Genomic DNA, 25,086 nt, shown 5'->3' with positions numbered 1-25,086 from the left:
ACCCAGTCCTACCACAGGCTTCTATTTTTTTTATATACTCAACCTTATACAATACATTTTCTTTTTAAGTAAGATGTTTAGTCATAGCACTTCATCCTTTGCTAACCCCATAACTAATTATTTTTGTCTTCTAGTATGTTTTATATCCTGACTAACCACATATCTAAATGACAGATGTGATGTCTTCCCTTCTTGCCTTCCTTATAAACAATCTTTACCTTCTCCTTTCTCCACATTTATTTCATGCTTTCCTTCGTTTTGCCTTTCCCTTCTTTCTTCCTTAAATATTTACTCCACAATAACTCAGCATTTCCTATTAAATCCGTAACGGACTGCCTCTTCAACCTTGTATTATTTCACTGCTTCCCAGATTGCTTTAATACACAACTCGATTATTCCTAGAGCTGTATCCTTGCACAGGCCCTTCACATTCCTCACTAGACTTCTCTCATTAACCTAATTGTACTACTGCTTTCCTTCTCTTCCTTTACTGCACATCCAGCCCTTCCCTAACATACTCAAAACACGTTTTATGTACTGACCACATCTCTGCTACTAAGTTTCCACTGCTTTGCATTCTTTTTGCCTTTTTTCACTCTGAGAACATACAAATAACACTTGAACCATTTCTTTCACACCTCCAACATTTATTGTCCTCCCCTCCTTTTACAAACTCAAGGGTTAAGTGCTGATGCAATATCACACCTCTAGGTCCCATACCAGCAAAGATCATATCCATATCACATTTCCATTTTGCACTGCCTCCTTCCTTCTTGCATTCCTTCCTCAATACATTCTAGTTCTTATGTACCTCTCCTCCAGCATCTCCCTATATAGCATTCCTCTCCTCATTCCCTTCCAACGATCACTTTATTACAAGAAGCTTCTTCTATCCTGTCCTTGACATACCACACCTTGATATTCTTTCACTATCTCCTCCAGTTCATCATATTATTTACTATACACTATAATCCCACTTTAGGAAACACTCCAACCGTCTCTGTCACAATCTTCAATGCCCCTCCAACATCCCCAGTTTATAACAATAGATGAAATGATGTTTTCTCTTCTCTCTTCTTCTGAAAGTCTAATAATGTCTCCCTCACCCTTCTATCAAGAAGTCTGCACCCACCATTTGAATCTGTCTCCAACTCCTGTCTCTTCTGACACCCTCTTCCAAAATCCTCATCTTTAGAATCAAACATTATAATTTGTGCATCTATCAAAATAACTTTATCATCATATGCATAACGCTCAGCTAACAAATTCTGACCATCTTCTGGCTGCTGTCCCACCTGTTCCTCTTGTACCACTTTCGGGAAAACCAACTACAATCCTTTTTTTAATATTTATATTTTAAAAACTATTTTCTTTTTACCTTACGGAGCAATACCTCTGTCACTTTGTACAAAGATTTACCCAATTCTCATTTCTCTGCATGTGTATTACAAATAAGTCCCTGTACTATTACAGTGTACTAAAATGCACATGGAAAACCATCCAGACTGACCTGTCTTCTATGCTATTACCCCACATGAAAAAATAAGTAAAATTCACAATGGACGTGGCAAGATATGTGTTTAGTTATGGATTACAGAAAGAAAAATGATGTTCAATCTTCATTGGCTAATAATAATGCCAGTATAGCAGAGGAACTAAATGGTTTCTTTGCACTCAGCCTCCAGTCAGTATTAACAGGACTAGAGAGCCACAACCTCTGGTCTTGTACATACATAAGGTGCGTCAGGCATTCAGGAGTAGCATCAATATAAAAAAAGCAGCAGCTCCTGATAATGTGCAAGGTTGTGTACTTAAGACCTGCGCTGACCAACTTGGCGGAGGTATTCACACATATATTTAATTTATCTCTTTCTTTATGTACAGTTCCTAAGCATTTGAAATCTACATTCCAAAAAAAAGATAACTTGTTTTAATGATTATCGACCAGTCACTCTTACTTTTGTTGTGGCAAAGTGTTTTGAATGATTGGTAATTAATCATATTAAAGCACCCATTCCAGCTGACTTTGACCAACTCCAATTTGCCTATCGGGCAAATAGATCAACTGAGGATGCAATTTGTATGACTCTGCCTGCTGTTCCTGTGGATGCTATTTATGTGACTCTGCATGCTGCTCTTTCGCTTTTGGAAAAACCTAACACATATGTTAGGATGCTTTTTGTTGATTACTGTTCAACATTTAATACCATCATATCAAATCAGTTGATCAATAAATTCCTTGCACTGGGTTTTGGTTCCTGTATATGTATTTAGCTATTGGAATTTATCACCAAATCAACCTCAATTTGTCAAGTTGGGTAAGCACACCTCTTCTACTCTTATTTTGAATACCGGTGTGCCCCAGTGGTGAGTATTAAGATCCCTCCTCTATGCTCTCTTCTGCCATGAATGTAAACCTATCCACGAGTCAAATACTATTGTTAAATCTGCAGATGATACAACTGTCATTGGGTTGATATCAAATAATGATGAAATTGCATATAGGGAGGGGATTCAGAACCTGACATCATGGTGCGATACCAATAAATAGGTCTTAAATACTAAAAAGACCAAAGAAGTGATTTTTCATTTTACAATCACCAAAAAGAGCAATTACGGTCCGATAATAATCAATACTGTGGTTATAGAGAGAGTTTCCATCTTTTAAGTTTTTTGGAGTCACCATTGCTGAGGATATGTCTTAGACTGAAAACACACCGGATGCTATAAGTAAAGCACAATAATGTCTTTTTAATCTTCCCCAAAAGTTGCTGGTCAATTTTACAGATGCAATGTAGAGAGTGTCTTGACTAATTGTATGATGGCTTGGAATAACAGCTGCACTATATCTACCAAAAAGGCTTTGCAGTGGGTTGTAAAAACAGCAGAGGCTACTACTGGCACGGAATTACCATCAATTAAGAATTTGTAAAAAAAAAATAAAAAATAAAAAAATAAAATAAAAAAATTAAATCTGCATGAGAAGGGATAATAACATTATTGAGGACAAAACTCATCCTGGAAATATTTTCTTTGTGCTTCAACCTTCATATACATGCTTTATATCAACTTATACACACACATATAGACTGAAGAATAGCTTTTTTCCAACTGCCATAACTTTTTTTGAATTCTGATACTTCCTAGTTCAAGAAGTAGTTTTTCTTAAATGAAGTGTGTGATATTTAGCTGGGTAGGTGTACATATTATGATACATAGTACTATGGAACAGTGTAATAATAAGTTTAGGTTGTTGCTCTTAGATAATAGTTTGCTTGTTTCAATGTTTTATTATTGCATTTTGTATGATTTATTGTTTTTATTTTCTAGTTTCTTTATTTTTCTTTTAATGCACCTTGGGTTGTCATGAAAATTAATGTTGTTGTATTATACAATTGCAATAAAGTACTTGAACTTGAAATACTCCACCTTGTTGTCCTGAAACCAAATTTGCTTCAGAGTAACCAGAACCATCCAGACTTTCTGGAAATGGTCTTCTTGATTATGTTCACTTTGTAACTAAAAGGTATAAGGAACAATTCAAATCTGCACATCACTTTTCATGCTGGACAGTAAGGAGTCTGAATTTTGCACTAGAAGTACACTAAGCTTTGCTGTAATCTACAACAGAACTATCCCCTGTCTACCATCCATTTCACACTAAAGTCCAAGATGCACCGCCTGTTTATCTCAGTAGTAAAATGGATAAAAAAAAAATAAATTAACTTATAAATGGAAGCCTTTTCATAACTGTATAATATCTGCGGAACTCCACTATGTAATTCACATGGTCACTTAGAAAAAAATGAATGTTGTCATTCTACTCTAGCAACTTCACCATATGGCCTTCCATCACAATGTTTTTAATCTACATGTCTGCGAGCACTTTCCATAAGAGGGGCACCAAAGTCATGTTAGACAGCAATAAGGACAAGGGCAGCTTTGCACAGTAGCACTGCAGATATGAAGGGGAGAGGATACTATTAAGTTATATAAGGCATCAGCAATAGGGTTCTGTACAGTAATATAAGCAACTAGATGGGGGAGGGTCAATACTTTCAAAGGTAGCAAACAGAAATGTATAACTATCAGTGGTAGCAGCTTTCTTTGCATCTAGGGAGAAATCTTAACATTCACTAGCTGCGTCAGAAACGAAACAAGATGTATAACACTCTGATGAATATGTGGCTAGAGTAACTCAGCCTTTTTCAATGCCCACTTTTGCACCACTAAATCAGGTAAGATCACATCCCTTCAATCTTTGTAGCTAAAATTTTTGCTAGGCTGTTACACTCCCTGTATATCAGAGATATGTAGGGGTCAGATCTTGAGTCTATCAAGCCTTTACTGTAGTTTGAGGACATTGATGAAAACCTCCCAACTTGCCAGCTTCTAATAAATGCTAAAGCAGCTGAGGGGATAACAACTTCTTTGCAAACATTCTGAATGATTAGGATGCCATATACCAGCTACTTATATCATCTGCCTTTTTTGTGTCAAGAGCACAGACTGCATTCAACACACTTTGGGTCATAACAGGCCTCTTATGGGCCCAACAATGGGCCTACATTAGTTCTAGCAACTCGTCACAGGAAGGAATACAACTACCTCTACCACAACCACCCTACCAGACTGTCTGCATAGCCCTTGATAAATATGTGAATATTCCTAACAATCAAGCTCCACTTAAAACTAAAAGACTTAGAGCAAACCCTGCACCACTGCTGTCTACCAAAACTAAACAACTCATGAAAAATAGGGACAAGAATAGGGACAAGGCTTGAAATGTCTTGTCACAAAATAAAGCTGAGAAAAACCTGCAATATTTGCCAGAGATGGCCTTCATCTGTCTCCCCTGGGCTTCAGGCTTCTTGCAAAGGCTCTTGCCTCCCCCATAGGGCCTTTTTTAGACAAAGTCATGAGGACAAAATTGCCAACGTGAAAAACTGTTCTAAACGAAATTTAAAGGTCATGCTGCTAAATGCTAGGTGTCTTAACATGAAAAGTACAGTTTTGTACCTACCATAAATGTAGATGTCCGATAGGTATGCATCTGCAGTCATCACATATGGGGTTGTCCTGCCTCAGACAGCCCTTCGGTCGGCCGGATTCCAAAGTCTGGGTCTGGCCTCGGCTGATGTCGCACTTTCCCCGACGTCAGAGCGCCTGGGGTATAAAAGCATCAGCCGATGCCATCTTCCTCAGTTTTTCTTGCCCCAGATGCCAGGTGCCCTCTAAGAAGGCTAAATTTGGATAAATGCAATAAAATTCCAAACATTTGCAAAGATATATATATATATATATATATATATACATGTATATACAAACAAATACACCATAATAGATTCCCCCAGCTAGCTAAAAGAGGGGTAAGCACCCTAGGAATACCACAGAGGGGTAGGAGGGAGGGTAAACCTGACTGCAGATGCATACCTATCGGACATCTACATTTATGGTAGGTACAAAACTGTACTATGTCCTTCAAGGATGCATCTGCAGTCATCACATATGGGTAGAATACCATAGCCAAACTGGGGGTGGAGGTACTAAATGAAGGATGGTGTAGTTAAGATACCCTGCAAGACTGCCGTAGCAAAACCTGCTCTGGATCTGGAGTATAAAGGCAAATTGTAATGCTTGGCAAATGTATGCACGGAGCTCCATGTAGCAGCTTCTAAAATGTCTCTGGTAGCCACCCCTCTTAGGAAGGCTGCGGTGGTGGCTGTGGCTCTCGTGGAATGAGGTCTAATGTTAGCTGGCACAGTCTTTCCATGAAAGGAGTAACAAAAACAAATGCAATTTCCTATCCATTTGGAAATTGTTTGTTTTGAAATTGCTTTTCCTTGTACCCCAGCAGCATATGCTACAAACAACTGGTCAGTCTTTCTGTAACTTTTAGTTCTGTTCAAGTAGTAGCGTAGTTGTCTGTGTATGTCCAGGGTGTGCAGAAGTCTCTCCCCTTTATTTTGTGGCTGTGGGAAGAATGTAGGCAAGTGAATAGCTTGGTTCAAAGATACCCTGGATACCACCTTTGGCATGAATGTAAGATTGGTCCTCAAAGAAACTCTGTCCTGATGAAAGATAAGGAATGGCTGCACCGCCATTAAAGCTTGTAGCTCAAATACTCTTCTTGCTGAGGTTATGGCCAGAATGAAGGCAGTTTTCCAAGACAGACACTGTACATCTGCCGATGCTGCTGGTTCGAAGGGAGGAAGTGTTAGTTTTTCCAACACGAAATTCAGGTCCCAAGTAGGTAGAGGTGGTTTCCTTGGAGGATTAATGTTTTTGATTCCTCTTAGAAACTGTCTTAGTAGAGGGTGAGAGAAGACAGGTGGATTTAGATTGTATTCTGCTGAGATTGCTGAGGCATGTATCTTGATGGAAGAGTAAGACAGGCCACTGTGGGAAAATTCTGCCAAATATTCCAGTATATATGCCATATTCATCACAGCCACATCTAGGCCCTTTGCTGTGTTCCAGGTGTGAAATCTTTTCCATTTTGCTGTGAATGCCTTCCTTGTGGAAGGTCGGCGAGCTTCCATAATAATATCCTTCACTCTCTGGGATAGGTTTTCCTGAGGAGGAGTCATGGTATTCTCCAGGCAGTTAGCTGCAAGGTTTTCAGGTTGGAGTGAAGAGTCTTGAAATTGTGCTGCATCAGTAGGAGTGGCCATAAGGGTAGAGGCCATGGTTTCATCTGTGACAAGCTCTTTAACAGTGGGTACCAGTGCTGTCTTGGCCAGTTTGGGGCTATCAGGATTACTCTGGGCTGCTCTGTCCTGATCTTCAGTAGGACCTTGGTCATTAGTGGAAGAGGTGGGAAAGCATACACTGTTAGAGCTTTCCAGCTGAAAGAGAGAGCGTCCACTTTCCAAGCTTGTGGGTGGTATGTCCTTGAGCAGAATTTCTTCAGTTGATGATTTAGGGGGGAAGCAAACAGGTCTATTTCCGGTCTTCCCCATGATTGTGTGATTTGTAAGAAGATGTCTGGGTGCAGCATCCATTCGTGTGCATCCATGGTGGTTCTGCTTAAGCTGTCTGCCAGTGTATTGTCTTTCCCTGGCACGAATTGGGACTGTAGCTGTATGTTGAGTTTCAATGCCAGTTCCCATAGGTTCATTGTCAGTCTGCAAAGGGGGTAGGAATGGGTGCCTCCTTGCTTGTTTATGTACCACATAACTGTGGTGTTGTCTGTCCTTATGAGCAGGTGGCCTTGCTGAAGGAAAGGTTTGAAGGCCTCGATTGTGTATCACTGCCAGCAATTCCTTTTGGTTTATGTGCATGTGCAGCTCTCTTTGTGACCATAGCCCTTGTATACATCTGTCCTCCATGTGCGCTCCCCAGCCTTGGTCTGAAGCATCCGTGGTGATGGTTTGGTTGGCTCTTGGCTTGCTGAAGGGCAGCCCGCTGTTCGACTGGCAGGCTTGAGCCCACCACAGGAATTCCTTTTGAAGGCAAGGAATGAGTGGGATCAGAGCTTCTAAGCTGTGACTGTGCTGAGTCCATAAACTTCTTAGGTACCATTGTAATTTCCTCATATGAAGCCTTGCTTGTGGAATCAGAAGAATGCAAGATGCCATGTAACCCAGGGCCTGTAGGATTTTCCTTGCAGTCATCTGAGTTTGTCTTGTGAGATTCTGAAAGTAAACTGGTAGCTGTTCTTGTTTTTCTTCTGTGAGAAAAGCCATCTGGGTGGTTGTGTCTAGATCCGCACCCAGAAAAGTTATTCTTTGGGATGGAACCAGTCTTGATTTGTGGATGTTGACTGTATATCCCAAGGCCTGTAACAGGTGAATGGCATAGTCCAAGTCCTTTAACAAAGTTTGCTTGCTGTCCGCTTGTATTAGGCAGTCGTCCAGATAAGGGTAGATTTGAATCCCCTGAAGTCTGCAGTGTGCAATTACTGATGCCAGGCATTTCGTGAATACTCTGGGTGCAGTAGATAAGCCAAAGGGCAATGCTGAGAATTGATAATGCTCTGACCTTGCAAGAAATCTGAGGTGTCTTCTGCAGCTTTGTCGAATAGGGACATGCAGGTATGCCTCCTTGAGGTCTAGAGTCACCAGCCAAGACCCCTTGCCCAGCATGGGAAGGAGTTGCTGTAGAGTCAGCATTTTGAATTTTGGCACAATGAGGTACGTATTCAGTGCGGACAAGTCGAGAATAGGCCTCCATTGATTTTCTTTTCTTGGAACAAGGAATAATCTTGAGTAAAATCCCTGGCCTTGTTCTGAAAGCGGTACCTTTTCTATGGCTTTCATTTGCATTAAGTTGGTAATTTGCTTCAAAGCCTCTGCCCTCTGATTTGGTGGCAGGTTTGGCATGCCTTTTCTTTTTGGCAATGAGTGGAAATGGAACCTGTACCCTTTGTCTATTATTTGTAGTGTCCATGTGTCCTCTGTAATGCTGTGCCAATTTTTTGAGAATAAAGAAAGTTTTCCGCCCAAAGGTGCTTCTAATTGAGTCCTGGTCGGCGGAGTCAAAATAAAGTCATTGAGTCTGTCCTGGTGTAGCAGTTGTAGATCCTGCACTATCTCTCTGGTTGGGAGGCTGCCACTGACGGCCTCTGTAGGAGCCTCTAGCTTGCCCTCTACCTCTGGCACGTCTATTCCTGCCTCTTTGAGATCTGTCTGAGTCCGGAAAGGACCAATTCTTAGTAGGCCAATTTCTGCTGAATCTCGGTGGTTGGACTTGCAGAAAGTCTTTAACTGTTTGCACAGATTTTGCCTTTTCTTCAAATTTCTTTAAAACCTCTTGAGCCATGGAACCAAATAATTTTTGCTTTTCCATAGGAGCATCCAAAAGCTTAGCTTTAACATGGTCTGGCAGAGATTGTTCCTTCAGCCAGGCATGCCTACGTATAACTGCACCTGTCATAGCTGATCTACATGAAGCTTCCAATGCATCATAACCACACTGCAAGAAATGGTTATTAACCTGCTGAGAGTTATGCACCAGATCCTGAAGGGATTTACGATCAAGGGGTTCAGAAGAGGACAGTTTCTTATGCAATTCATCTAGTAAATACTCTTGATACTGTATCATATGGAATTGACAGTTTAACGCCCTCATGGAAAGAGTTGCAGAAGTATACACTTTCTTACCCCATCTCTCTAATGCTCTGGACTCCCTTTCAGAGGGTAGAGGATTTTTAGCAGTGGCAGCTGCAACCCCTTTAGGGCCCTGGGAAATAGCTTCTGGGTCAGCAGAGTGGGCCTTGTACAGGTGAAAATGTGAGTCCGGGACCCTGTAGTACCTATCAGGTTTGGCAGGAGCCGGAGGGAGAGAGTCAGGGGCAGTACAAGCAAAACAGGAGGTATAGCTAAGGGCCTGTGCTGAGGTAAATGTAAAAAGGTCCTTAATCTCTTTCTGGAATCAGAGAATTCCTGACCCTGCCATTGAAAGTGTTCTCTCATAGTGTGTAATGTTTCTCCAAATGAAAACTCTTCAGGAGGGGAGGCCGAGGGAATAGATTCTTCAGCATCAGAATCCTCGTAGGCCGAATAAGCCTCCTCCTGGTGGTCTGACAGAGCAGAGCCATCCGTGGACTCATCTGAGGACTGTGGATCAGAGGGCTCAACCCTGGGCCTTTTGTCTGGAGGTGGTTGAGAGCCCCTGTCCGGATGAGGTTGGGAGCCTCTAATTAATGAAATCAGATCCTCTGCTAGGGTAAGAATCTGAGAGCTAGAAGAAGGTCTCTGAGAGGTAACTCTGGGAGGCAAAGCCTTAGAAAGTTTAGCAGCCTTAGCCCTAGAGAAAGCCTTAATGGACATGGAAGCAGGGGGTCTGGCTGCACCACGTGCAGGAGTAGACTTATCTAAAGTAATGGTGTCGGAAGGTTCCTGGACACCGGTATCAGTAGGTAATTCAATGACCGACTCGGCCGGGGCCTCCAGGGCCGAGGTAGTCGGTTGTGTGGTTTCAGTAGTAGGAAGTACCAAGGACTCGGTTTCAGCCGAGACCGAGACACTCGCAGTAGGCCTGACCGAGGTTTCAGCCGAAACCGCTGCCCGCGTGTCGGTCCTTGTCCTTCCGTTTTTTGACTAAATGCGAAGTCGGAGTCTCCGATGGCATTTTATAAGCAAAACTAGCCCCAAAAAACTCCTCTGCAAACTCCGACCGACGTCTAAGAGTTCGTCGGTTGAAGGAAGCACAGGCTGAACAGGCAGAGACGTCGTGGTCTGGGCCTAGGCAGGGGAGGCAGTAAGAGTGGAAATCCTTATGAGGTATTTGTTTCCCACAGGATAAACAATTATTAACTTTATCTGACATCGGCTGAGGCAAGAAAGAGTCCCCAACGGGGTACTTAGCTTTTTCGAAGTCTTCGGTAGCTGAATCACAGGAGCTGACCGACCGGCACTTGCGAACTGCTTCTGCTTCGGGCACCACGCGGCAAGAAAGACTGAGGAAGATGGCATCGGCTGATGCTTTTATACCCCAGATGCTCTGACGTCGGGGAAAGTGCGACATCAGCCGAGGCCAGACCCAGACTTTGGAATCCGGCCGACCGAAGGGCTGCCTGAGGCAGGACAACCCCATATGTGATGACTGCAGATGCATCCTTAAAGGACATCTGCACTCACTGCAAGCATTCCTCACCCTGGAAGATGCTGACATTTGTGTAGTCACTGAAACCTGGTTCAAAGCTGCAGAGAGCACCCCAGCCTTACCAGGTTACTTGTCCTGCCATACTTTCAGACTCCAAACTGAGGGATACAAAGCCAAAGGAGGTGGAGTTTCAATATTTATCAAAGACATACACACCTCCAGGCTAATCAAACAGTATGATGCACAGAAGACAAAAAGTACAGTTTTGTACTTACCATAAATGTAGATGTTCGAGTGCTAACACAGCTGCAGTCATAACAGATGGGTTCTCCTGCCGTCAGGCGGGTCCTCGGTCGGCCGAATTCCAAAGTCTAGGTACGGCGCCGGTTGTCATCGCTTCTTTCCTGACGTCAGTGCAACAGGGGTATAAAAGAACCAGCCGACGCCATGTTCTTCAGTTTTTCTTGCCCCAGATGTCAGGTGCCCCCAGAAGGAAGGCAATACACAAAATTATGAAATAATGCAATGCAATATAATCAAAAAACAGTAGTTGCAAGCAAATACACCATAAAAGAATACCCCTAGAGGGGAAGGAGGGAGGGAAACCTGGACTGCAGCTGTATTAGCACTCGAACATCTACATTTATGGTAGGTACAAAACTGTACTATGTTCATCGTGCATACAGCTGCAGTCATAACAAATGGGTAGAATCCCAAAACTAAGAAAGGGGTGGTAGGCACTAGGTGGAACTAGGAGGAGCCAAATGCCCTGCAAGACTGCAGTGGCAAAGCCTGCTCTAGATTTGGAGTATAATGGTAGGTTGTAGTGTTTGGAGAAGGTATGCACAGAACTCCAAGTGGCTGCTTCCAAGATATCCTTGGTAGGAACTCCTCTGAGGAAGGCTGCAGAGGTGGCTGTGGCCCTGGTGGAGTGAGTTCTAATGCCTGTAGGAACAGTTTTGCCATGAAAGGAATAGCAAAAGCGTATGGAGTGGGCTATCCATTTTGAGATTGTCTGCTTGGAAATTGGCTTTCCTGGAGCTCCTACCGCATAGGCCACAAAGAGCTGTTCTGATTTTCTGAAAGGCTTTGTTCTGTCCAAATAATAACGCAGTTGCCTGTGGATGTCCAAGGAATGTAGCAATCTCTCCCCTTTGTTTTGAGGATTGGGATAAAAAGTAGGTAAATGTATGGCCTGATTTAAAGCTACCCTGGATACCACTTTAGGCATAAAGGAAGGGTTGGTACGTAATGAAACTCTGTCCTGATGGAAGATGATAAAAGGCTGGACAGCCATGAGGGCCTGTAGTTCTGAAACTCTACGAGCTGACGTGATAGCCAGAAGGAAAGCTGTTTTCCAGGACAAATATTGCAAATCTGATGAAGCAGCTGGCTCAAAAGGAGGCAAAGTCAGTTTTTCCAGAATGAAATTTAGATCCCAAGCAGGTATTGGTTGTTTCCTTGGAGGTCTTAAATTCTTAGCCCCTCTGAGGAACTGTCTTAAAAGAGGGTGAGAGAATAAAGGAGGATCAGTGTTGTATTCTGCAGAAATGTCTGAGGCATGGATTTTGATGGAGGAGAATGAAAGTCCACTGCTTAGTAGTTCAGCCAAATATTGTAGTATTTGAGGTAAATTCAGTTTTCCAGGGTTCTGGCCCTTTTTCTCATTCCATACACAAAAAAGTTTCCATTTTGCGGAGTAAGCTTTTCTAGTTGATGGCCTTCTGGCCTCCAAAATGACATCCTGCACCTCCTTGGAGAGTAGGGCCTGCTGTGATGCTAAGGAATCTTCCATGCGGCTAGATTGAGTGTTTATAGCTGACTGTGGAGAGTTTTGAAGCCGTGCTGAGTCAGAAGAAGAGGCATTAGAGGCAGGGTCCATGGAGGGGAATGAGTCAGGCTCCTCAGGAGTGGGTACCAGTGTTGCCTTGGCCAGTCCGGAGCAATGATGATCATCTTTGGTCTGTCTGCTCTGGTCTTCAATAGGACTTTGGGCAGCAGAGGAAGAGGTGGGAAGGCATAAACTGTCATTGATGTCCAGCTGAAAGAGAGAGCGTCCACTCTCCAGGCCTTTGGGTGGAAGGTCCTCGAGCAGAATTTTGTCAATTGATGATTTTTGTGGGAGGCAAAGAGATCTATGTCTGGCCTTCCCCATTCTTGGATTATTTCTGTAAAAATTTTTGGATGCAACATCCATTCGTGTGGATCTGTCATATTCCTGCTTAGGTTGTCTGCCAGCGTGTTTTCCTTGCCTGACAAGTACTGTGCTTGTAATTCCATTTGTAAGTCCATGGCCATGTTCCAAAGTGATATGGCCAGTCTGCATAAGGGATAGGAAAGTGTTCCTCCCTGCTTGTTTATGTACCACATAACTGTGGTGTTGTCCGTTCTTATCAATAGTTGACCTGGTTGTAGAAGGTCCTTGAAAGCTATAATAGCATTTATTACTGCTAGCATTTCTTTTTGATTGATATGAAGGTGCTTTTCTTTTTGGGACCATTTGCCCCGAATGCACCGGTCTGTCATGTGCGCCCCCCAGGCGTAGTCCGAGGCGTCTGTTGTGATGACTTGATTTGCTTGAGGCTTGCTGAATGGAAGACCTGTGTTTGCTTGACATGCTTGAGCCCACCACAGAAATTCCTTTTGCAGACATGGAAGTAGTGGTATTATTGTTTCCAAACTGTGGCTGTGTTGAGACCATATGTTTTTTAGGTACCATTGTAGTTTTCTCATATGCAGCTTTGCACATGGGATTAGCAAGATGCAAGATGTCATGAATCCCAGAGCCTGCAGGATTTTCCTTGCAGTCAGCCTGGTGCAATTTGCCAGTGTTTTGAAGTATTGAATTAGTTGCCCATGCTTCTCTGGCGTGAGGTAGGCCATCTGGGTGTTTGTGTCCAAACTGGCACCCAGGAAAATGATATTTCGAGAGGGTATTAGCCTTGATTTCTCTTTGTTGACTGTGTATCCCAGATAGTTTAATAACATTATTACATAAGCCAGATGTTTCAGAAGAATGTGCTTGCTGTCCGCTTGGTCAGGCAGTCGTCCAAATAAGGGTATATTTGTATCCCTTGAAGTCTGCAGTAGGCAATTACTGATGCCAGGCATTTCGTGAATACTCTGGGCGCAGTAGATAAGCCAAAGGGCAATGCAGAGAATTGCTAATGGGTTGAACCTGCAAGAAATCTGAGGTATCTTCTGCAATTTTGTCTGATTGGGACATGCAGGTATGCCTCCTTGAGGTCCAATGTTACCAGCCAAGACTCCTTGCCCAGCATGGGAAGAAGTTGCTGTAGAGTGAGCATCTTGAATTTTGGTACGAGTAGGAATGTGTTTAGGATGGAAAGATCCAAAATAGGTCTCCAATCTTTTCCCTTCCTTAGCACCAGAAATAGCCTGGAATAAAAACCTTGCCCTTGTTCATGTGTAGGTACCTCTTGAATAGCTTTCATGTTTATAAGATCTGAAATTTGCTTTTGTGCCTCTGCCCTTTGATTGTGTGGCAGTTTTGGCATGCCTCTAATTTTTGGAAGGGTATGAAAGTGGAATTTGTAGCCTCCGTTTATAATGTCCAGGATCCATTTGTCCTTTGTGACAACATGCCAATTTTTTGAGAATAGTGCCAGCTTTCCTCCTAAGGGGGCTGCCATTTGAGACCTGGTTGGCCTGCAAAGGGGAAAGTCATTGGGTTTGCTTTCTGAAAGATTGTGAGTTGTCCTCACCACCTCTTGGTGTAGGAGCTTGCCATTGTCTGCCTCTGTACGATCCTTGTGGTTGTCCTCTGCCCCTCGGGCGCCTGTATCTGCCTCTTTGGGGTCTGTCTGTGGCAGGAAAGGACCAGTTTTTGGAAGGCCAATTTCTACTAAAACGTGGTGGTTGAACCTGCAGAAATTCTTTCACAGTTTGCATTAATTTAGCTTTTTCCTCCATTTTTCTTAATACTTCCTCAGCATTTGACCCAAATAGTACATCCTTTTGAAGAGAGGTGTCTAGTAATTTAGCTTTGACATGATCAGGCAAGGTTTGTTCCTTGAGCCAAGCATGCCTGCGTATGACTGAGCCTGTAACAGCAGCTCTACACGAGGCCTCTAGAGCATCAAAACCACATTGTAAGGTATGTTTACCCACTTGTTCTGCACTATGCATCAAATCCTGCAACTCCTTCAAGTCTGGTTGTTCAGGTTGTGACATTTTACTTTTCAATTGAGATAACAGAAACTGTTTGTATTTTAGCATATGAAACTGACAGTTTAAGGCCCTCATGGTTAAGGTAGCCGAGGTATATACCTTTTTTCCCCACCTTTCTAAGGATCTGGAATCTCTCTCGGAAGGCAATGGATTTTTGGCAATGGAAGCCTTAACTCCCTTGGGTCCCTGTGAGATGGTTTCTAGGTCAGCAGCATGGCTTTTGTAAAGAAATTGGTGTGAGTCAGGAACCCTGTAGTACCTGTCGGCTTAACTGGAGCTGGAGGTACAGAGTCCGGGTTAAGGCAGGCCTCCGAGTAAACATCATCTAGGATGTCCAAGACAGGAGGTATAGCCAGAGGCCTGTGCCGGGGTAACAAAAGAAATTCCCTGAGCCTTTTCTTGGAATCTGAATAATCCTGGCCTTCCCAGTGGAAGTGTTCCCTTAAGGTATGCAAAGTTTCCCCAAATGAGATATCCTCAGGGGGGGATACAGAAGGAATAGACTCCTCTGCATCAGAGTCTTCAAAAGGGGAGTAAGCCTGTTCCCGATCATCAGAGTGTTCTGAAATAATGGATCCCTGATCAGAAGAGGGGGAATCTTCCTCCACTCTGGGCCTTTTGTCCGGAGGTGGCTGAGAACCTCTGATTAGAGTAATTAAATCCTCAGCCATTTTAAGCATCTGTCTCTTAGGCATGGGGCCTGGAGATGAACCCTGTGTAACTGGTCTCTTAGGGTGCATGGTTGCTTTAGACTTAGTAAAAGCCTTGAAGGAGAAAGAAGAGGAAGGTCTGAAGACACCTTGAGTGGAGGTGGACCTGTCCACATTCTGTGTTTCAACGCCAAAAGTGGCTTCGGTATCTGTAGTCGGTGTGTGGGCCGAGGAGCCTGCGACCTCGGGTACAGGAGACACTGCCAAAGATGTGTCGTCGGTAGTCAGGGGCTGCGTAGGCACCTCACTGAGAACCGGACCACGTGTAGTCAGCTTTGGCGTGGTGTCGGTAGAGGCCGCGGACCTCGAGTGTCGGTCCTTGTCTTTGCGTTTTTTAGACAAAACCGGTGTCGGAGTATCCGACGACATGGTATAGTTAAAAGCTTTCCCAAAAAAATGCTGGGTGAACTCCGCCTGACGCTTAATAGTGCGTTTGTTGAATGTAACACAACAGTGACAGACCGAGACGTCGTGGTCTGGGCCTAAACAAGGTATACAGAGGGAATGGAAATCCTTATGCGGTATTTGCTTCCCACAAGAAATACAATTATTAACTTTGTCTGACATCGGTCTGAGGCAAGAAAAGTTTCCCCAACGGGGTACTTAGCTTTTAAGAAGACTTCGGTTTTCCAAATTTTTCGTAATCTCAGGAGCTGGCCGACCGGTACTTGCGAACTGCTTCTGCTTCGGGCACCGCGCGGCAAGAAAGACTGAAGAACATGGCGTCGGCTGGTTCTTTTATACCCCTGTCGCACTGACGTCAGGGAAGAAGTGACGACAACCGACGCCGGACCTAGACTTTGGAATTCGGCCGACCGAGGACCCGCCTGACGGCAGGAGAACCCATCTGTTATGATTGCAGCTAGATGCACGATGAACATCACCTATTCAAATTATAGCTAGGTACAGACCCCCAAACCATGACTCAGGAGGCCCACTCCACCTATCTGGACTTATTTGAATCCATCAAGATTCAACCCTCTACCCTTATCCTGGGAGACTTTAACTACATAACCATAGAGTGGAAGACCTATTCTAGCTCAAACCTGAACACCCAGATTCCTCAACTTCATCAATGCCAATGCACTGGATCAGCTGGTCGACACCCCCACATAAGACAAAAATATCCTGGACCTGGTGCTAACCAACATGAGTAGCCACTGTAGCACCACTACGTGTCATCCTCCTTGGTAAGATCCGACCATAAAGCAATCACTTTCAAAGTCACCATCTCCCCTGACCCCCCCCACCCCCCCCCCCCTTTGCCAGGGTCGAAACAAAAATCTTTTCCAAAGCTAACTACAACCTCCTGAGAGCTGGTATAAGCAGCTTCACAGCCACCATCCCTTCAGCCGAATTAAGGACTAAGTCCAAGCCTACACCAAAATAAAATAAGAGCCCCTATATAGCTGCATGGACTCAGCAATATCTGACAGGACCAAATCATCTTCCTCAAGGAACAGCAAATCTGTCTGGTGGACAAAAGCAATATATAAACAGACTCTGTAATAAAAGGAAAACGTTGCTGCCCAGGACCAAGAAGGAGCAGGTGCCAAGCTGGAAGCAATCTCTCTTTTGTCTGAACAAGCAAATAAGGTCACATGTAAAATCCTCTAAGGTTAACTTCGAGCCCAAATTGGCCACATCCACTAAGGACAATCACAAGGCCTTCTTCGCATACATCCACAATCTCAAAGGTAACTCCCAAATCTGCTCTGAATTGGTGGTCAAGAATACCACATACACAAACACCATAGATATATAGCCAACCTGCTGGCAGACAAGTTCAGTGAAAACTTCACTACCTGTCCCCCCATCAATAAACCAGGACATCCTCAGTACCTGCCCCCTCACCCCATCACAAGGGAGCAGGTTATTAATGCCCTCTCAAAGGCAAACAAATACACCTTCCATGGGACCTGACAACATCTCTGGCTGTGTCCTACATGAACTCAGGCAAGAGCTCTCAGCACCACTAGGTACCCTATTCAACCAAAGCCTGCGCACCGGCTTCGTCCCAGCAGGATGGAGGACAGCCACTGTTATCTCTCTGTACAAAGGTGGAGCATCCACCAACTCAGGCAATTATATGCCCATCAGCCTAACTAGCCTGATCTGCAAGGCCATGGAACGCTATCATGGACCTTATAAACATGGACACTGGCAACCTCCAAACACTTGATCCCACACTGTCTGTTTTTTGTCAAAGGGAGATCATGCCTGTTAAACTTGGCTGCCTACTTCCGAACAGTCACCAAAGTCATGGATGAGGGCAAGACGGTGCAAACCGCCTGTTTTGACCTAGTCAAAGCCTTCAACACTATTCCCCACTCAGGCATAATAGATAAACTCTCCCAGCTAGGTATCAACCCATATGTTACCAGATGGGTAGCTAAATGGCTCACTGATAGAACCCACTCAGTCAAAATAGGGCAAGCCACCTCTGGCAGTAGACCCATAACAAGCGCAGTACCCCAAGAATCGGTCTTGGGGCCTCTACTGTTTGGCATATACCTTTCTAAGGTGCAAGCCAAAACCAGTGGTCTGTGACTTGACCAAGTCTGCAGATGACTGCAAGCTGGGCACTGTCATAAATTCCCCTAGTGATGTGAACATCCTCCTAGAGGGCCTAAACCAAACTAATGACTGGTGCCTGAAGCATGGCCTCAAACTGAATGCTAAGAAATGCATCATCCCCTTTGGAAAAAATGGTCCCCCACTAATTATCACATTAATAACAAAATACTAAGCACACAATCAGTCATGAGGGACTTGGGCACTCAGGCCTATAGCAATCTGACTTTTGACCACCATGTTGCCTCTGTTGTACAGAAGGCTTCTACATGGCCCACCTCATAAGTAAGGGTATTTCATCCAGGAACAAGGAGGTCATAACATTCCTGTACACCTCCCTTACCAGACTCATTATCGACTACAATGCCCCCTTGGCATGTACCTTGCAAGCACATGCAAGCAGTTGGAGAGACCACAGAGGTTCCTGACCAGGAAAATCCAGGGTCTCAAACACCGATCCTATACATACAGACTAAAAGCCATGTCCTTCTACTCACTCTCATACAGACTGCTCAGAGGTGACCTGTGTGTGGCATACAAAGCCGTCTCAGACTCAACCTTGATGGAGTTGCTGCATATCCGTAAGTCAAACTCCACTCACACAACCTGCACGCAAGATCTCAACCTGGTCTGTGACATTAATAGAACTTGTTGACGGGATAGATTTGTGTCCCAACGACTCCCCCATCTGTGAAATAGTCTTCCTCTCCATGTCAAGCAGAGTACCTCACTAGCCCTCTTTAAGAGGAACCTGGACAACTGGATGGGAAACAGAAAATATACCCCTTGGGATCCCACCTGTATCCCTGTTGGACAGGGAACACAGATGCTGACTTTGTGGGTACATGGGTGAAATTCTTGACTAGGCTTATAAGGGCCTCTGGGCCAATAGCCTAGTATTATCCTATGAACATATGAACCTACATACACCTTAGGAATTCAGCCTAACAGTACATTAGAACTGATAAAGTCTTATTACAATTCTTTTCAGAATATAAATAAATATATAACTCAAGCAGTTCTGGTCATCAATAAACAATTTTGTCCACCCAGGACAAATAAGTACCCGTACCTCATCCACTACAGACCCCAACACCACTGTTGCTAACCAGTTTAATCACTACATCATTCATTCTGTTGAATCATTACACAGCATCAACAGACGTACTAATCTCCAAGCTGTATCACAATCAAACAGTAATCATCAAAAATTCACTTTTGAACCAGTCCCCACCTCCACTATCAAGAAAGTCCTCCTTAAATTAAAATCCACCACACTAGCTCCAGTTAATCTGCCTGCAGAACATTTAAAAACTGCAGCAGATGTCATAGCCTACCCAGTCTCCATTCTGATAAATTGCTCCACTGCTGAAAACTGTTATGGAACAATGGAAAAAATGCTTAATTTTACCAATTCTTAAAGGTGGAACTTCCACTGCACTTTCAAATTATAAGTCTGTAGCAATCCATCTCTCCACTATCCAAAACACTTGAGAAATGTATTCACTCCCAACTCCAAAAATACTTAACCTCTAATATTCTCTCACCACACAGCATACTTTCCATCCTAACCATAGTACAGCTACTGCCCTACTCAATTTTATTAAGTCAATAGGATCTTCTTCTTCTCTTTTGGCTGTTCCTATTAGGGATCGCCACAGCTGATCATTTGTTTCCATTTCTTCCTGTCCTCTGCATATTGCTCTGTCACACCAACTACCTGCATGTCCTCTCTCACCACGTCCATAAACCTTATCTTAGGCTTTTTCCCCTTTTCCTCTTGCCTGGCAGCTCTATCCTTAGCAACCTTTTCCCAATATACCCATCATCCCTCCTCAGCACGTCCAAACCAACGCAATCTCGCCTCTTTGACTTTGTCACCAAAGCATCCAACCTGAGCTGACCCTTTAATATACTGATTCCTAATCCTGTCCATCCTTGTCACACCCAGTGTAAATCTTGACATCTTTAATGCTGACACTTCCAGCTCCGACTCCTGCCTTTTTGTCAATGCCACTATCTCCAACCCATACAACATAGCTGGTCTCACTACCCTCTTGTAGACCTTCCCTTTCACACTTACTGGACCAGCTATGCTATATGGGTTGGAGACAGTGGCACTGACAAAAAGGCAGGAGTTTGAGCTGGATGTGGCAGAGTTTAAAGATGTTAAGATTTGCACTGGGTGTGACAAAGGTGGACAGGATTAGGAATAAGTATATTAGAGGGTCAGCCCAGGTTGGAAGGTTTGGAGACAAAGCCAGAGAGGCACAATTACGTTGATTTGGACATGTGCTGAGGAGGGATGCTGAGTATATTGGGAAAAAGATGTTAAGGATGAAGCTCCCAGGTAACAGGAAAAGAGGAAGGCCTAAGACAAACTTTATGGATGTGGTGAGAGAGGACATGCAGGTGATTGGTGTGACAGAGCAAGATGCAGAGGACAGGAAGAAATGGAGACAGGTGATCTGCTGTGGTGACCCCTAATGGGAACAGCCGAAAGAAGATGATGATAATGATGATAATGATGATGATGAATTAATAATAATTGTGATTATGTAGTGTCTATTGTCCAACCAGTTTGATTTAACCATCCTGAAAGTCTGTTAATAAAATACTGTGTCGATAAATCTTTGGCATTTCTCGCTCTTACATTTCACCATTCACATCAAATGTAAAGCAGCAACCAAAATAAAATTCTCATCCTTGTCTGTAGAATTCCAACATATTCCTCAGTACCCACACACTTTCCAACAGTCAATGTAAATAAATATGAAACATTATATTTATTTTGTATAAACAACCAAAAAGACTTTGTATTTGTTGATTCTAGTGTACACTCTTCCATTTGTAACCATTTACTCCTTGCATGCTGTTTTATCTAAAGTCCAAGTCATACACGACAAGGTCACTTGAGCAGCGCACTTGCAGAGTTAAAGTTAAATAAATAAATAAAAAATCTGCAAAATAAGTAAAAAGACTTCATAAGCCACTAGTTAGGAATCTGTGGTGCACAGAATGCTAGCTAGTTTTCGGGAATGTTTTTCAATCATCTTAATTTTATGTTGTGCAGTTCATAAACAGAATGTTAAGACTATCTAAAATAAATCAGCTCTACCTATTTATGCATTACATTTTCATTTAAAGAATTTAGTTAGTTGCAGTATCAAAATGCAAGCCTCTGACTCACCTCCTCATCCACTTTGTCCTGGTTTGATCTTTCTTCATCAGTTCTTGCTGAAGCTCTTTCCATTGCCTTTATTATTACAAATAAAAAAAAATTCTGATGAGCATAACACCCAGATTTCCAAAAGTCTAATCGACACATTTCCTGGAAGAATAAACTTGCATGAGAATACCAGAGCTTTAGAGATACATCAGTTAGAAAACAAAATAAAACAAAACAAACATGCATACATCCACCAGGTGGCACTGCAATGGTAACCTTACAAGCAGGTTTCAATACAGAACTTCATCTTCTAAGACACATATGTAATATGCAGTCATTCATTGTAGCATACACATTTTTTTCTTTAAACATATCCCTTTCTACCTTATGAATCCTTAAGCCACCCCTAGTAGAGTCAAGCCCATTCTTTCCCGAGTAGTGTGGACCTATGCCGTTCACATCCATTTTGATGACAGCCCTCTGGAGTGGCTGTTATTCTGGCAGGCATTAGCAAGCTTATGCACTTGCCGGCACCCTAACAATGAAGGCATTTATGGAGTCTAACCCTCTCCTCTAGTGATGTAACTGCAAAGAATGCCTATGCCCTTCTGTCCAGGTATGAGCACTCCCTCACACACATCGACAACGGCTACCATTACTGGCTGGGTGGCCATGCCCCTACCCTCCCATCAAGATAAGTCCCAGCTTTCACAATGAAGCTGCTTGTCATGACAGAAGAAAGAGAAAACCATCCTCCCTCCCCCCGGCTGGTTATGCCCATCCTTCCTGTCTGTTGCATCTATCACCTGAGCAGTTACACAAACTTCAGTGATCTTGGCTGCAATCAGTATTTATTCCTTTATGCCACCAGATCAGGTGTCTCATAATAGCCTAAAATGATATGTAGACTCACCCTACCCCTATTTAATCAAGGTATGTATGAAGTGAAAAGGAGTAAATATCCACTCAAAATCGCAACTTAAAAAGAAGAACTAAGAACCCTAATCCATGAGCAGATCCCTGAAGATCTACTGTTATAACATGTAAGTTGGACTATTATCCCATCTTCTTTTGGGTTACCTCAGTTAACAAATACAGCCTACAGACTGAAATTTCAGATATGTCTAGATCTAAAAGGCAAGATGCAATAATAAATGTCTGTTAGGGATGTTTGTGACTACAGCTGGCCATTTTCAGTTGCATAAAGCAAACTGAGCAGTCTACACTGCTTCTTAGTTGGGAGTACTCCAGGAAGGCATGTAAAAAAAAACAATGTGGCTCTTCTCCCTCTTAAAGTAACAAGCTAGTTACTCACCTAGCAGGTCTTAAGCTAGAAGCATAGTAATTAGGGACTGTGGGCAACCTGTAAGGGTTTCAAAGTATAACCAATGTGCAAGCTGTGACTGGGGCAGTAACTGGTTCATTTTCAGTTACTTAAAACAAACCTTTGAAAAATACAAATGTGCTCCTTGCGGGTATTACTTAACAAATTATTTGACCTTTTTTTTCCTTTTATGATAACTGTTAGGCTTATCTGAACTTGCTTATTCTTGGAAACGTCATGCATACAGACAGGAACTGCAGCTAATCAGAGAAGTATATTATAACAGGTCTGGCCTAAAATACATTCTATAATAAGTTAAACCAAAACATTCAAGTTAAGTCCGCATCCTGTATACAACTGAAAGGAAAGATATATACATACCATACGGTTAACTCTTCATTTGCCACATCTGTCCACTTCAGTGGTTAAGAGTGGTTTCTACAGGTTGCATGCACTTTCAGCATCCATAAAGTTTGCCAAGATCAAACTCCTCCTCTCAATCCCACAACACCACATGCTTCCTCCTCTCTGTCTCTGTTTAGATCAAGCCTGCCTATCAGCTATCTAAATATTGTACATAGTACATGGTCTATATAGCCACCCCCTACAGACCCTGAAAAGGCTCAGCTAGATCTCTCCAAGATAGCAACTGGAAATGGGGAAGATGGGTGGGTATGTTCAAGTCGACATGAATCATGGAAGCCTAACATTATGGTAAGTATATAATGCTGGTATCTTCCAAGTCCTAGTCCATTCAAAGGTTGACCTGGATATGTAGGTCTCGTTCCACTTGCAGAATCTTGCAAAAGTGTGCAATGAAGGCCATGTTGCTGCAGCTGTGGCACAGCTGTCATCTACAGGGGAATTCCTAAAGTAAGCTAACAAAATTGACAAGGCTTGTGGAATGAACATTCACCTGGCCTGGCAAGGGTTTGTGATATTTAGTGAAACAAAAAGATAATGTACTCAGATAGCTACCTGGATAGATTAACCTTAGACACATCTTGCCCCAATCTGGGAGGAAAAAAATGAAATTAAAAGCTGTCATACTTCCAGATATCTTTGGTTCTGTGCAGATAAAATCATAACAGTATGTGAACATCTATACATAGCAACCTGTGTTCTCCTTTATTATAAAATTTTGGAAAGAACGCTGGTAAACTGTTGGACTGGTCTAAATCTAAATCTGAGGTAATAAGGCACACCCAGGTTTGCTGGGAGATATGACCTAAAGTGACAGTTATCCAGTCTCTGGATCAGTGTATGTCATTTGTGTATAGCTGGTCTGTAACCATCCCTCAGTCTCAGATACAGAAACCTCCTACACCAATAGCCAGCAGAGGCAGAATGGAAAAAGATTATCATCTATCTCATGAATGCACCTAAGGATGCCATGGTGGCTAACAAGCAGCTAAGCAGCACAGTCTGTGCCCTGTCGCTATAAAACATGTCACTGTGCAGCAGTTGCAGGTCCTCCCACAGGCCATGCAAGCCATGAACATACTAACTCTTATCATGGTATTTGTAGCAGCTGCTTGTGTTTGGATCACCAACATGACAACTGCTGACCGATGTGGACTGCTATATGCAGGGGGAAAAGACAAGGAGTCATGGCAGCAAAGAACACCACCACTTCTCTGCCCTATGGTGTGTACATGCATGTCAAAGGCAGTATGACTGACTCTAAGTATCTTTTTTTTTGTTGTTTTTGCCAGTTTTTGCCCCAGCTGTCTATCAGCAATTAATCACCTGATTAATTTTCCATCAAAGGTAGGAGGACTTTACAGAAAGAACCACCATTCAGATAGATATCAAGGTGGCTTAAGGATTTTTCTTGTTTTCTACTAGCCCTAACCCCACACATCAGGGATGGATGTATAATGGGCTGACCACAAAGACATCCCCTGACTTCCTCAAGGGGCATTCCTTTAAAGAAGCCCTGCCCCACTCACCGTGGGACAAGCAGTGGTTTCTGCAGTTTTCTCTAAGGAAATAGCACCACTCAGTAAGACCCTGCGTGGTTTTTAAACCCCCTCTCCCACCCCCTCCTTCATGCCTGCTTTCTCCAATGTGCTGGTGCTGCCAATCAAGCTCTAATCTCCTGGCTGCAGTTAAGGCTCCTTTCTTTTGCATCACGGAGCAAAGTTGACAGAAGCTAGCTATAGTGGTACAAAAAATTTGCATTCACAGCCACGGTCCACAGGCAAATGAAGTATATTTATCAATTTATATTTTTTTATTTTCTGTAGTTATCAAATCACTATACTTTTTATTCTCATATACCACTTGCTGTACAGCAAATTTACATACATGTGCGTTATCATTTTCAGATATATGTTTGTACAGCACATCTGTTTTCACTTTCCTTCTAATTTCCCAAAGGTAGCCACTTTTTCAAGCTTTTAATTATCAGATTTTCCCTACATACAAAACAGGACAGACAGTGCAAATAGCTAAATATACAACAATCTATATACACATTCAAATAATACTTTTCATGTGTTACTGGATATTTACAAAAGTCTTCCTTAGAGAGACTGTTGACATTTAGAACACAATGTACCTCTTTT

At 43.0% G+C, this 25,086-nt stretch overlaps 1 protein-coding gene across 1 annotated transcript in view; it reads right to left on the bottom strand.

The window, feature by feature from the left end:
* The window catches only part of RIOK1 (RIO kinase 1), a 623,754-nt gene that overhangs the window by 141,627 nt on the left and 457,041 nt on the right, over positions 1 to 25,086 (bottom strand). Inside the window, exon 13 of the mRNA XM_044065411.1 lies at positions 21,214 to 21,279. Coding sequence (XP_043921346.1) covers positions 21,214 to 21,279 — 66 coding nt within the window. The remainder of the gene's footprint in view (positions 1 to 21,213; positions 21,280 to 25,086) is intronic.

The sequence above is a fragment of the Protopterus annectens genome, chromosome 3.part0, assembly GCF_019279795.1.
Source record: "Protopterus annectens isolate FY-2018-M chromosome 3.part0, PAN1.0, whole genome shotgun sequence".
Taxonomy (NCBI): domain Eukaryota; kingdom Metazoa; phylum Chordata; order Ceratodontiformes; family Protopteridae; genus Protopterus; species Protopterus annectens.
The sequence above is the reverse complement of the archived record's forward strand: the minus strand, read 5'-3'. Positions and strand labels throughout refer to the sequence as shown.